We start from the raw sequence: 13,983 nt of genomic DNA on the forward strand, positions 1-13,983 counted from the left end.
ATATCGCATGCATGGTGACTAATCAAACACATTTTGAAACGAGGGACTGTCGAGCTCTGCTGTAATGGAAGGTTATAAACAGCGGCCCTTGGATCACGTAAGTCGTTTTTTAGGACAAGCATGGGTTTCTAAAGATTAATTCTAATGGGATCTTCAGGTGTATTCTGTGAATTGATAAGTAATACTTACGTCTTACGCATCGAAAGCCGTTTGTTCTGGTGAGGAGAGTCTTGGAATGTCCCTCTATGCATAACTCCTTTCTTCCTATAGGCTGTCGGGTAGTCTAATGGTTAAAGCGTTCGCTCGTCACACTGAACACATGGGTTCGATTCCTCACATGGGTACAAAGTTGGAAGCCCATTTCTCGTGTTTCCCGCCGTGATATTACTGGAATATTGCTGAAAGGGGCGTAAAACTTCACTCACTCCTTTCTCCGTTAATTGTACCCGAGTCTATACCTGGACATTAGACTACACATATAATCATTTACACGGTTGATAGGAACCTTAAGCATGGCCATGGTTGCTGGGCGCGGTGGGCGAGTTGTCTAAGATAAGCTGTCTAAGGCGCCAGGCTAGTGATCCAGCGAGTCTGGGGTGTCGGGATCGAGCCCACCAGATGTAAAAACCTTTGAGTCGACCTTGTGTGCAGACTTTTTCCGTGTTGTCACAAACCCTAGTGTGCAGTACACAACCCTCTACACTTAAAAGAACCCACGAATCCGTTGGTATATGACCAGATGGTGGCCACACGAATACGTGCAAACCCTAGTTGAGGGTACAGCAACGTGCAGTAAACTTGGACGAAGTACTGTGACTATGTGTCCCAGTCCACCCAGCTGTGAATGGGTACCTCGTAACGTATGTAACAGTTATTCCCTGAGATTGACATCCACTGAATGGGAAAAACAGTAAAGAAGCGTTTTGAGCATGCATGCGGGATAGACTATAGTGCTATATTAATACCCATATAATAAATGTTCACGTGTTCGCGTGGTGGCACGTGACTGGAATACAGGCCCTCGTGTCATTGCGAGAATTAAAGATTTTTTTTCTGAAAATATAAAGATTTTGAGATGACCCCCGACTTGAAACGCCTCACAGTACAATATGTCTAGATATGTTGTACTGTGAAGCGTTTCAAGTCGGGGTCATCTCAAAATATTTGGATTTTAAAAAATATCTTTAATCCTCGCAATGACACGAGGGCCTGTGGTCTCAAAGCTTGTAGTGGTTAGAGCGTCCGCCCGAAAAGCGAAAGGTCGTGGGTTCGATCACCGGCCGCGTCATACCAAAAGACGTTAAATAGTACTTACTAGCCCCTGCCTGACACATGTCATTAATGGGTACAATAAGGGCTGATCGGCTCAGAGTTAGTATAATGTGTCTGCGTTGAGTATTCATGTGTAACTGCGGTATGGTATCTCAGTGAGCTGCCACTATAAAACCAGCTCAAGTCTGGGCTTGTACTAGCAGCTATACATACACACGCATGACATCGTCATATGAACGGAATATGCTTAAGTATGACGTTAAATCCCATCTCACCTCACAAGCTAAACAAAACTGTAAATGCAGTTGTTTCCTTAAAAGTGAGTTTAAAAGTTAAAGTTAAAAAGAGTTTAACTGCCATAATCTTCATTACACGTAGAAAACTACCGAGTTGAACTTCTGCTGATGCAAGGTTCCAAAGTCCAGGTTAAGTGAGGATATTTTTACGCCGCTTTAAGCAATATTCTATCAGTATCACGACGGGGGACACAATAAATGGGCTTCACATATTTAGCCCATGTATGGAAACGAACCCGGGTCTTCGGCGTGACGATCATACTATCAGGAGCCTTTAAAGACAGATTAAGAATACGTCAATTGAAGTCCGTTTAGTTTATATATCTACCTTTAAAAAATTGAAACAATTTATATAAAACATAAGTGATAGCTACAGACTACAGAACAAGCGATTGATTGAATCATGTTAATTGTCTTGAATTATGTGAAATAATGAATTATGTGAAATAATGAATTATGTGAAATAATGAATTATGTGAAGTAACACGTGAGTAAATTAAGCCTGATGGTCATAGAAAAAATATTAATCATTGCAAGAATATGACTTTGGACCAGGCCATCAAAATATATAAATAAAAAAATAAGCGAATCTGGGCCTGACAATCCAGTGATCAACAACATGCGCATCGATCTACTGGGTTACTGAAGACCAAGTCAGCGAGTCTGACCGCCCGATCCAGTTAGCCATCTTTTAGGACAAGCATGGGTTACTGAAGACCAAGTCAGCGAGTCTGACCACCCGATCCAGTTAGCCATCTTTTAGGACAAGCATGGGTTACTGAGGACCAAGTCAGCGAGTCTGACCGCCCGATCCAGTTAGCCATCTTTTAGGACAAGCATGGGTTACTGAGGACCAATTCAAGAAATTCCAAAGAATGTGCCAAATATAACCTGATACCTTGTTTTTCAGATAGATTGCATCGTGTCCCTCTGTCTGTAGACGATACTTTGACCAAGTGGCAATACAGGCAAGCCTTTTCTTCAGAAATACGCAAGATGTAATATCACCGAAACGCCCACAATGATCTTTACACATATTAATTCCCAACGGCTGCATTACTTGGTCATGTTGTCCAGTCACGGCCAGAATATGAATTGTGCACATTGTTTGAAGTAGGTGGTCAAGTCGTTTGTGAAGAAGCATCATTCTGAATCAGGATATTGCTGTAAGGGCAGAATTAATAGTCACTATATTCTGATCTGTTGTATTTGAAGTTGGTGTGAGTGAGTGAGTGCGTTTAGTGTTACGCCGCACTGAGCAGTATTCCGGTTATATTGAGGCTGCCTGTAAATACGCTAGTCCGGACCAAATAATCCGGTGACCAACATCATGAGCATCGATCTACCCAACTGGAATACGATGCCACATGACTGAGTTATGCTTTGCTACACGCAGCGATATTCCAGCTATGTGGCGTCAGTCAGTATGGGTTGTTGAAGATCAATTCCAACCCGGATCTTCATATATCTTGACAGGTCTTAGAGTTTGAAGGTTCATCAACACGTGATGGTATATTACATGTAAGTTATTTGTTTGCTTATTTGTTGTTTAACACCACATGGCAAATATACAGCTATACCACGGCGGCAACTAAATATTCAAGTCTGGAACAGATAAGCCAGTGATCACAATAACTGAATTTTGATATGTCTGAACCAAGTCATTACACAGGAAATGACTAAAAATATAAATAAGTTACCTACCTTTCGATGCACAGTGACTTCTCCTCAGGTTGTTCCGCGAGTGATTCTCAAGTTTTCTGAAAACACAATTTATCTCAGACTTCCGTCGCTGCTTCATTGCACTAAAAGCCTTAAATTAAATATTCTTTAGAATATTTGCTTTTAAACATTAACCCTGAAAGCTTCGGGTTTCAGATCATTGCCGTTTTATAAAGATGGGGCGATTAGATAGGATCCAGGAATGGTCAGCTTGTCCCGTGAGAGAATGTCTAGTCATTCTACCGTCTCTTCGTGTGTACGGGGACGCACGATTAATACATGGATGACTATGTATTTTAAATGAACCCTTTGGAATACTTCTCAGGTTACAGTTTCTTTACATGCATAGAAAGCAGATATTCATAATCACTGGAACGGTTCTCTAAATATATACAGGAATACCACCTATGTAAAGTAAATCGTGTATAATTTGGTACCAGAGTATTCAATTACGTCTTCGATTTTCTTTCTTTGTATTTCAGGTTGTTTTCCTTACGTGGCTAAATATATTGTTAAAAAAGTAAAAAAAACCTTTTTCCTTATTCACATATAGCAAATCACACCAATGCGCTCAGTTACATCAGTGAAACGTGAAGATCCGGGTTAGAAGACTCTGACTTTATATATTTATACCAGAGTAAAAATATATACATTCATTTTCTCCCATCACTGATATTGAGTTTCTCTGATGTAATTGTTAAGTAAGCTGAAACGGGACTGAAATATTCATACCGTTTTCATTACAGCGTATCTTCAAGTAGTTGTTACTGTGTCAGATCGAGTGAGTGTGTTTTTTCGCCGCTTTTAGCAATATCACAGCGGGGTGTATCAGCAAGGGGCTTCACAGATTGTACCCCTGAAGGAATCGAACCTTGGCTTTCGGCGTGACGAGCGAACGCTTTAACCACTAGGCTACCACACGGCCCTTGTAAGGGTTCAGCACGGACTATGACACGTTTGTGACAAACTTTCTGAATGCCAAAATGAACTTGCCTGGGTGTGAGAAAGTCATGCTTAGGGAACATTTATCTGTATAAGAAGCTAAATATTTATATCTGTATTACATGTTGCTGGGGAATCGAACCCGGGTCCTCGGCGTGACGCTTTAGGTTACCACTGTGTCAGGTCGAACACTGACAGCTTCATAACATGCTATAGTGGCGTGAGATGGACAGAGTCATCAAAGCCGTTGCGCTCGGTGAAATCCTATTGTATGAAGGCTGTAGATGCATCGTCACACAAGTTGAAGTTACGAAACAATGCAACAGCGATGGCTTGTCGGTCATGTATCACATCAATTGTTTCAGTAAGGGGTCATTCAAAGTTTGACTACTGACCGTAAACTGCTTGATAGTAATCGTTCCTCTGTTATTATTAAGGGCTCACGGGATCGGGTGGTCAGGCTCACAGACTTGGTTGACACATGTCATCGTATCCCAGCTGCGTAGACCGATGTTGATGTGGATCGGATTGTCTGGTCCAGACTTGGTTATTTACAGACCACTGCCATGTAGCTGGAACATTGCTGACTGCGGAGTTAAACAACAAACCAACGATTAATTCACATAATCACAATTACAAGATGAAAAGGTATTTTACAGAATTTTTATAGTTACACCTTTGCGTTGCATTCGTATCATTTTGGTCAAATGGCGACGAGACCAAAACTGAAGAAGTTCGAGTGAGTGAGTGAGTATGTTTTTACGCCGCTTTTAGCCACATTCCAGCAATATCATGACAGAGGAGACCAGAAATGGGTTTCACACATTCTACGCATTGCCATCATCGTGACGAGCGAACGCTTTAATCACTGGGGTACCTCACCGCCCACAGGCTTTCGATAATCCCCATCACTCTGTGAGAGTCAGTCATGTGAAGGTAAACCTTGTTCTCCTTGACTGTGTTTTCCATCACAAGGATAAATATTTCAGTGTCAAAACAGTCAGAGATAGCTCAATAATAAAAGTTTGAATTATTTTTTTTTTCATTTTTTAGAAAAGAAACACAATTGCTTGAACATTTTTATGAATGTGTCTTGTCCCTAAGTCCCTAAGTCTTTACTGTGATGAAAGAGTATGTTTGCTTTGGCACCGCTCTTAGCAATATTCCAGGACTATAGGCTTCACACATTGTACCCATGTGGGGAATCGAACCCGCGCTTCAGCATGAGGAGTAAACGCTTTACCCACTGAGCTACAACACCGCTCCCTATGATGCTCCATGTTGAGTTGCTGGCCATTCGTTGCATTTTCTGTGGTTACAGATTTGATGAAGGCTTTGATCGATATCTCTTGGGCGACTGGTTAGTCTAGTGGTTAGAGCGTTCGCTTGCCACGACAACGACTCGGGTTCGATTCACCGACCCTCGTCCTGATATTCTTGGACTAGAAGTAACGTAAAACATACTCACTCTGTATCTGTGATATTTGTTTGTTTTACTGTATTTCGTCCACGTTTTTTTTATATATTTTCGCTCATGTGTCATGGACACATAACCGTGTGACTGAAATACTCAATCACCTTTATATGAGCGTGGTTCTTAGCTGGCAAATATTTGTCTGTACGCTCAGATCATGTGAATAATGCTGAACGTGAGTTTATTTTTACGCCGCATTTAGCAATATTCCAGCAATGTCACAGAGGGGATGGGGGACCATCAGTAATGGGCTTCACACATTGCTTCCATGTGGGGAAATCAAACCTGGGTATTTTCTGAGTGTCGAGCGAACACTTCGGGAACGTCAGGACGATTGTATAAAATGTGATGCGGACGAATGACTTTGTATTACTGTCAGCAGCAAATGGAATGTGATCTGCATCTCATTACCATATGACTATTAATGATCCGTCGGTCCATCGCGACTCAGACTGGGATAGCAGGCTTCCAGTGACGATGTCCCTGGAAATGAAGATCATGGTGGCCATGTGCGACGGAAACCGAGGGTTTGGAAAAAACGGCAGACTGCCGTGGCCACGTCTAAAGTAGGTGCTGGTGTTTGTTTGTTTGTTTGTTTGTGAAACGTTGGGGTAGTCTTGTGGTTAAGGCGTCAGTTTGTCACACCGAAGACTCGGGTTTGATTACCCACAGGGATACAATATGTGGAACCCATTTCTGGTGTCCCCCGTCGTGATATTGCTGGATTATTTCTAAAAGAGACGTAAAACTAAACTCACACATGTTTTTAACGCCTCAGTCAGCAGAATTCCCGCTTTTCAAGACGGTTTGTAAATATTGGAGAAGGCCAAATGTAGACATACACAAATGAAATACGATGACATATGTCAACCAAGTGAGCGAGAATGACCACTTGACACCATTAGTCACAAGCACGGTTTGCTGAAGATCAAATCTAACTCGGATCTTCACGGATCATATCATAAATCAATAGAGATCGTTCTAGTCCTGATTGAGATATAATGCACTGAAGTACTGATGTAATGCAACACACAATTATGTGGGACTAGTTCGTCATTTTCTGTTATCATGTAACAGAATGCCTCTGATTGATGACAACTAACGACAATATACTGCTATACTTGAGATTGCACTTTCTAAGTAAAGTACAGATTCTATTACTCTTGTTGTGTTGAGTTATATCCGGGATTCGAGCCCACACTCTAGAAGTCAGGCACCCAGTCACCAACACACTAAGTCAGACGCCTAAAGTCCGTTTCCGAAAACTACTAAACCTAAAATACTCAATCAAACACTCACCATAAGAGCAGAGGATGGAGACGACACGACACAGGTAAATGAATAAATAACTTTGTCGACACCTGTAGACGCGCATCCCGAACACCTGGTTGTTCCCTTCTCTGTACTCCTACCTTGCAACAAACAGGTAACTGTCTCAATATTTTAATGATATTTTGTTACACAATTTTATTTATTTTTAGAACATAAATTCTGCAAAAACATAACAGGGTTGGTCTAATGTTTTGTTGATGTTCAGCGTTTCATTGAGTGTATTATGTTTATTAGACAGTGGGTTACAATTCTTCGGTCTGCTTTTGACCTAGACGTACTATACTTGTCCTTCTATACTATACCTTTCCGCAACCCCCACGAAGACGCTATTCGGCTTGTCCGGAATAACACGTTTTGGTCACGAATGGCCCGCTCAGTCACCGCGGCTCCTACTTCCGTATTCATCGCTAACAGTTTATAAAATGACCATAAATTAATACACGCAGGGATATATACTTCGAGAGAACCATGATCCGATACACCAGGGCACGACAAGATTGTCTTCGACCGCACTTGGAATATCTATGCACGATGCTAAAAATAAGTATTGCAGTCAATCACAGTGGCAGGTGACGGTTGGATCGTGCATATCATACAGGTGTGAGGAAGGTTTAAATTATATTGAGGCTACTGTATACAAGGGTTGGGGCCTGACTGCGGCGTTAAATGACATTCAGTCACATGAACATTGTTTATGGGACCTGGGACCATATTAGTTTGATTTAATTATTTATTGATATTCCATCTTTGTTTGCAGAGAAGATGTTGACTACTATTTGAATAAAGTGAAACACAGAAATAACCCAGGTGAGCTGTCCACTGCACTATGTCTGTACCTACTACTACTACTACTACTGCTGCTGCTGCTGCTGCTGCTGCTGCTGCTGCTGTTGCTGCTGTTGCTGCTGCTAGTTCTACCACTACGTCTACTGCTATTACGACTTCTACTACTACCCTGTGTGGTGTCACAAAACCACCCACCCCCGCCCCCGTCAGGGCACCAACGTAGTTGTGTGGCACACCTTCATACCTGTCTCCCAGGAAGACCCAGGAAGTCGACCACACTGCAAAAGCATGATAAACCCATCCCGTATTTCCTTCCTGGCCCCATTGATATATTCTTTCCAGAGCTGTCCATCCTATATCTGTCTGTTAAACACCGTCAAATATTCTGGTGCAGTTTGCCATACAACACTCTCTTGATGAGGGAGCGAGTGTGACTTCACGCTACTTTTGAGCAATATTCCAGCAAATTGGATCTTCAGCATGACTTGCGAACGTTTTGAACCACTGTGCTAACACACACAGACACAGAGCCACACACAGACACACACACAGACACACACACACAGACACACACACACACATGACGCACAGGACACACACTCCCAGTTACAGGGATACACCTGGAAGCAGAGTGTCCAGTGATACATACCTGCTGTCTCTTTGTCCGATCCATAAAGATTTTCGACAAACCACGCCTGTCGTAAGAGGCGACTAAAGGGATCGGGTGGTCAGGCTTGCTTACTTGGTTGACACATGTCATTATATCCCAGTTGCGCTGATCGTTTCTCATGCTGTTGATCACTGCATTGTCTGGTCCACACTCGACTGTGTTGGAATATTGATATGTATGGCATTAAACATCAAAGCAACCAAAGAATTGTGTCCAATCATACATACTCGTTATCACTTTCTTCGGGATTATACCTTATACCTGGAATATTGCTGAATGCGGCGTAAATTCACTCAGTCTGAATTTCACTCTGGTGGAACTTTATTAATATTCCTGTTTTCAGATAAAACTATTGTTGTTCTAGTTATCTTACATCTTGCACGGTGAAAACAGTATGCATATTTGACCCAGAGCTTAATCGCCAGATGGTGCGATATTCATACGTATACATTGAGATATAAAACCGTCATGCTTGATAAGCGAATCGCCATACGCATGCAGTCACGTGGAATTGCATAAATTCAAATTCCCATTTTCAGACAAAATGTTTTATTCTAATCATCTTACAATGCGAAAATATCATGCATATTTCGCCCAGAGCTTTAATACTGGAGAATGATGTGTGCTTAATTTTACACTGATAAGTAAAACATTCACAAAAACGATTGCTATAGTATATTGTCAGTATGTAAATATACTGTTATTGTTAGGCGTGCATTTGATTATCTATCAAAATAAACACAACCGATACACTATCAGTATGTAAATTTACTTTTAATGTTTATCTGTTTAGTGTGTATCTGTGTGTCGAACAAAATAGGCACTACTTATGTTACAGAAAATAAAATGGAAAATTGAAAAAAATTGTTTGTGTTTAGGAACATTTATTTCATTGTTAAGATATTATCATTATGTTAATTGCAGATAACCATCACCCCGCTAGTGTTGTAATTGTCTCGCCATTCGCATTGTTATGTTGAAAACATGGACGTTCGTGTAAATACATGGATGATTCACATTTTCACAAACACACGGGAGCTATCGAGTGTTTTATTGCAGCATAGCCAGTTTAGCTTTACAATAGTCTTAATAATATTCAATCAATATTACTAGCAATCATACATTGTACCCATGAGCCGTCTCGAAGCTGGGTATTCGGTAAGAGGCGTTGGACCATTAGCTTTGCCACAAATGTCTTTCACTTCAGGTTTTCCAGAACAACTGGTATTCTTTAAACGCAAAACAAATTACTTTTTTTTCAGGAATAAATATTTGTTTTCAAAAGAAAACTCCCATTCGACTGGTCACGTGATGTTCTATAAGAACGCGTTTGACAGTCGAATATCGTTTTAATATGCATGTGTTTGGTTCTCTCTGACAGAGAAGAAGAATGTTCACATTCAGGGACGTAAGACGTGGCAGGGAAGCCACAGGTCGAGGACGTCGGATCATAATCAGATTCAGATCGTCATCAGTTCCAGCTTGGAGTAAGTACAATGTCGAAGTTGTACTTGAATTGTAAGTAAAATGTGAAAATATTAGATTTGTATCAAAATTGTGAGTAAAATGTAAAATTATTTGAATTGTATCAGAATAGTAAGTAAAATGTGAAAACATTAAAATTGTAAATAGAAATATCAGATTTGTATTTGAGTTGTATTACGGTTGTAGTAAAATGTGAATATATCAGATTTGTATTTGAGTTGTATTACGGTTGTAGTAAAATGTGAATATATCAGAATTGTATTTGAGTTGTATTACAGTTGTAGTAAAATGTGAATATATCAGAATTGTAAACAAGATATGGAAATACTAGGTTTAAGAGTAAAAGATGCAAATTTGAGAACTATAAGTAAAATGTGAAAAACAAGAATTGTATTGAGGAGGTTGGATACACAATATCAGAATGTCAAGAAATTTATTAATATGGTACCATTTTGTAGAAAACTGTGCCCCGAATCTAAATATGTAATACCAAGTTACCAAGGCATTTTGTTGACAAGTGCCGCCCCCTTGTGGTACCGTCTGTAAAAAGTTAAAAAAAATTATAGATTCACCAATGAAAAAGGATTTTAATAGGAACAAGATTTTTTGTATAACATGAATTTTTACAAAGTAAATTCACACTAGATTAAGATTCCAAACTAAAAAAAGATGTTACCAGGTGGGACAAAAAATGTCATGGAGTATGATTAGAAGCAAGATAAAGGGAAATAACTGCGAAACACAAAAACTGAAGATACGCGCTACTGTTGTCACATTCGCATACGGTATGCACACAAACAAAGGTATCCAACATCTTTAAAGCTGAAAGTAAATGTGCAAATACCAGATGTTAGTTTGCAGTGTTTCAGCGACCATTTCAGCCCAAGAGCGTTTCATAATAATCGTTATTGTTTCATCAAGTCCAATTTCCAAAAGCATTCTTTCTTTCGCCTGTCCTTTTAATGGTACTATCTTTATTTCAGCGCCAGCAAGGACCCCTTACATCCCATAGTTGTGCCCAGTTTTGAGGAGGCGGTCAAGGTCGCAACGTCACCGGAAGTAAAGAGTCAGGTGGAGTCTATATGGATCATCGGAGGTCAACGTGTGTATGAGGTAGTGTATGGCCGACCACTTGACCCCAGTAATAGCCCTATGACCAACTGTAATCCCCGCGGGGGATATTGTTTACGTATACATGTAATATCAGTCACGAGTTTGTGCGGTTGACCATTGTCCAGATGCAAGCATTTACGGGCTTCCGTCGTTTGCCAGTGAAGATCCTGGTTAGAATTGGTCTTCAGCAGCCCATGCTTGTCGTGCCCCTTCATTCCCACAGCGACCAGTGAAGAGCTCATCTTCAGGGTCACATACACGTTGAAAATGATATTCATTTTCGATGTTACAGCTATTACAAAGTTACAGACCCTTTGATGTTACAGCTATTACAAAGTTACAGACCCTTCGATGTTACAGCTATTACAAAGTTTACAGACTCTTCGATGTCACAGCTATTACAAAGTTACAGACCCTTCGATGTTACAGCTATTACAAAGTTTACAGACCCTTCGATGTCACAGCTATTACAAAGTTACAGACCCTTTGATGTTACATCTGTTACAAAGTTACAGACCATTCGATGTTTCAGTTATTAAAAAGTTACAGACCCTTCGATGTTACAGCTATTTCAAAGTTACAGACCCTTCGATGTTTCAGTTATTACAAAGTTTCAGACCCTTCGATGTTAAGCTATTTCAAAGTTACAGACCCTTCGATGTTACAGCTGTTACAAAGTTACAGACCCTTCGATGTTACAGCTATTACAAAGTTACAGACCCTTCGGTGTCCAGGAATATCATGATACCTTCCCGTTTCTATGTTTAAAGAATGAGAACTATAACGGAAACGAGCCAAAACTGCTCTACACTTATCATCATTTGGTGACACCAACTGTGAAAACAGTCTTCAAATGAGAATACGGACGCATGTTAGAACTATTCGCCAGAGCGGAGTGCAACTGTTCATATTCTGCCAGAAAAGGAGTAATGGAACCTACGCTTTGGGCATCCCAGATATACCAAAAGCAATAGGTATAGAGATGAGATGAGATGAGATGAGACGAGACGAGACGAGACGAGACGAGACGAGACGAGACGAGATGAGATGAAGACCCATGCAAACCCGGACCTTAACTGGTTTTGAAAATCTCAAGGGATAGAGTATACTGTGTCTGAATGTCATGATGTGTTCGTGTTCAGCTGCGCTATGTTATCTCAGTAACCTAGCAAAAGCCCAAAATGCATTAACCCAGAACACGATGTCAAAATATTTCCTTTTGCTTCAGGCAGCGATTTCCCATCCGCTGTGCAAACGCATCTATCTCACCAGGATCTACAAGGACTTCGATTCCGACGTCTTCTTTCCCTCTTTCGAAGATGCGTTCACCGAGAGCAGGTAACACTAGAGTGACTGAGTGAAGTTTTATGCTGCTGTTAGCAATATTCCAGCAATATCACGGCCGGGAACACCAGAAATGGGCTCCACACATTGTACCCATGTGGGGAATTGAATCCGGACGCTTTACCATTAGACCAGCGTCTAGATTTTCGAAGGTCTATTAGAGCTAAGATAGTCGTAAGTGCCATTCATTAACATTAACTGACGACTATCTTAGCGCTAAGAGGGCTTCTAGAATCTACGCCCAGGAACATTAGATATTCTGGGACTATGAGAGTTGTGTGCTAAAAATAAACTTAGACAACATAGATATCTGCTGACGTAGGACAGTAAAATAGGTAGTGTATCACAGAATGTAATAACAAACCGACGTTCCAGTACATAACAACGCAATTTGGGGGAACCTGTCATGTATGATTTGAATGGTGGATAGAAAAAAGGAAGTTTCAGATGCAGTGGGCTGGGGAGAAAGGCGAAAGTACTGACTTTTGTCTTCCATTTTTCAGTGACCCGGAAGTGGACGGGACGATCAGAGAGGACAACGGAATTCAATTTCGGTTTGAAGTTTACGACCGGAAGTGACGTCAAGCAACGACTTCAGAACATCCATTGCAGAGGGCCCATACTGAATATGACGAGGAAAATTATGAATGTCTCGTATCATGTTTCAGCGCTGTGTGAATCTGAGAATCCGTTGTTGCCCTTTAAGTTTGTGTTGTGTTGTGTAGTAGTTGGTATTTTTCCAATCTACTCTTTTGATAGAATAAGAAAATGTATTCTCAAGAGCAAAAGAAACTATACTTCTGAATGATTTTATCAGATCTTTATTTCTCGTTAAAATATCTTGAATCAGGGATGTTATGTTTAAATAATGAACTCTGCTGGCGATCACAGAAGAGAAGAAGTCTACATTTTTAAAATGTAATACAACATCAAGAAAACACAGGTTGTTAAAAACGCAGCAAAAATATATAAAGAATTATTATAAGGAATTACAAAAATGTGTTTGAAAACTTACACCTTTCATGAAAAAATGGGATAACACTGTTAGGTGACTTGGTGATTTAACGCCGCTATATGACGGTGGTCTGTAAGTGAGTGTGGACCAGACAATCCGGTGACAGACATCACTAGCTGCTGGGATACGATGACAAGTCAGGTACTTGGAACCACATTAAGTGCATACTTCCCATCAAAGTCTCACTAGAGTAAATGTAGCCTCTTACTTCAATCAACTGTTCTACTCTAGATTTTGCAAAATATTCCATACTGTTTAAAGATACTGTTTACACATGAATTGATGTACTGTAAAGCAAATTCGTAACATTGAAAACATTATTGTCATGAGTTCCAGATATGATAAAACCCAGCGAAAACTGGTGAGTTTCTTCACAAAGCTTTACCCCAAAACGCAGCTGTTTACCTGCACGATATTTGCACATGCTTTTCAGCAATGTGATGCATTCTCTCGATCAGTTCATCTGCATAAGGTTTGCAGCTGGTTACCCCTAATTTGTACAGAGTGAGTGAATGAGTGAGTTTAGTTTTAC

At 40.5% G+C, this 13,983-nt stretch overlaps 1 protein-coding gene across 1 annotated transcript; it reads left to right on the plus strand.

Annotated features, from left to right (window-relative positions):
• The first annotated feature begins 6,161 nt into the window (after window positions 1–6,161).
• Window positions 6,162–13,409, plus strand: LOC137259940 (dihydrofolate reductase-like). Its single transcript, XM_067797594.1, has 6 exons — window positions 6,162–6,272; window positions 7,796–7,845; window positions 9,876–9,981; window positions 10,963–11,092; window positions 12,321–12,430; window positions 12,940–13,409. Exons 1-6 carry the CDS (start codon window positions 6,184–6,186, stop codon window positions 13,013–13,015), a joined length of 561 nt encoding a protein of 186 aa, XP_067653695.1. The 5' UTR covers window positions 6,162–6,183; the 3' UTR covers window positions 13,016–13,409.
• The last annotated feature ends 574 nt before the right edge of the window (window positions 13,410–13,983 follow it).

Source organism: Haliotis asinina, chromosome 13 (genome assembly GCF_037392515.1).
Source record: "Haliotis asinina isolate JCU_RB_2024 chromosome 13, JCU_Hal_asi_v2, whole genome shotgun sequence".
NCBI classification, from domain to species: domain Eukaryota; kingdom Metazoa; phylum Mollusca; class Gastropoda; order Lepetellida; family Haliotidae; genus Haliotis; species Haliotis asinina.

What these genes read in the sequence shown, in the direction of transcription:
- LOC137259940 (XM_067797594.1), top strand. Translation starts at nt 6,184, where the DNA reads ATGTCCCTGGAAATGAAGATCATGGTGGCCATGTGCGACGGAAACCGA. An exon ending in GTCATCAGTTCCAGCTTGGA is followed by an intron (nt 9,982 to 10,962) that starts GTAAGTACAATG and finishes TCTTTATTTCAG; the next exon opens with CGCCAGCAAGGACCCCTTAC. An exon ending in GAGGTCAACGTGTGTATGAG is followed by an intron (nt 11,093 to 12,320) that starts GTAGTGTATGGC and finishes CTTTTGCTTCAG; the next exon opens with GCAGCGATTTCCCATCCGCT.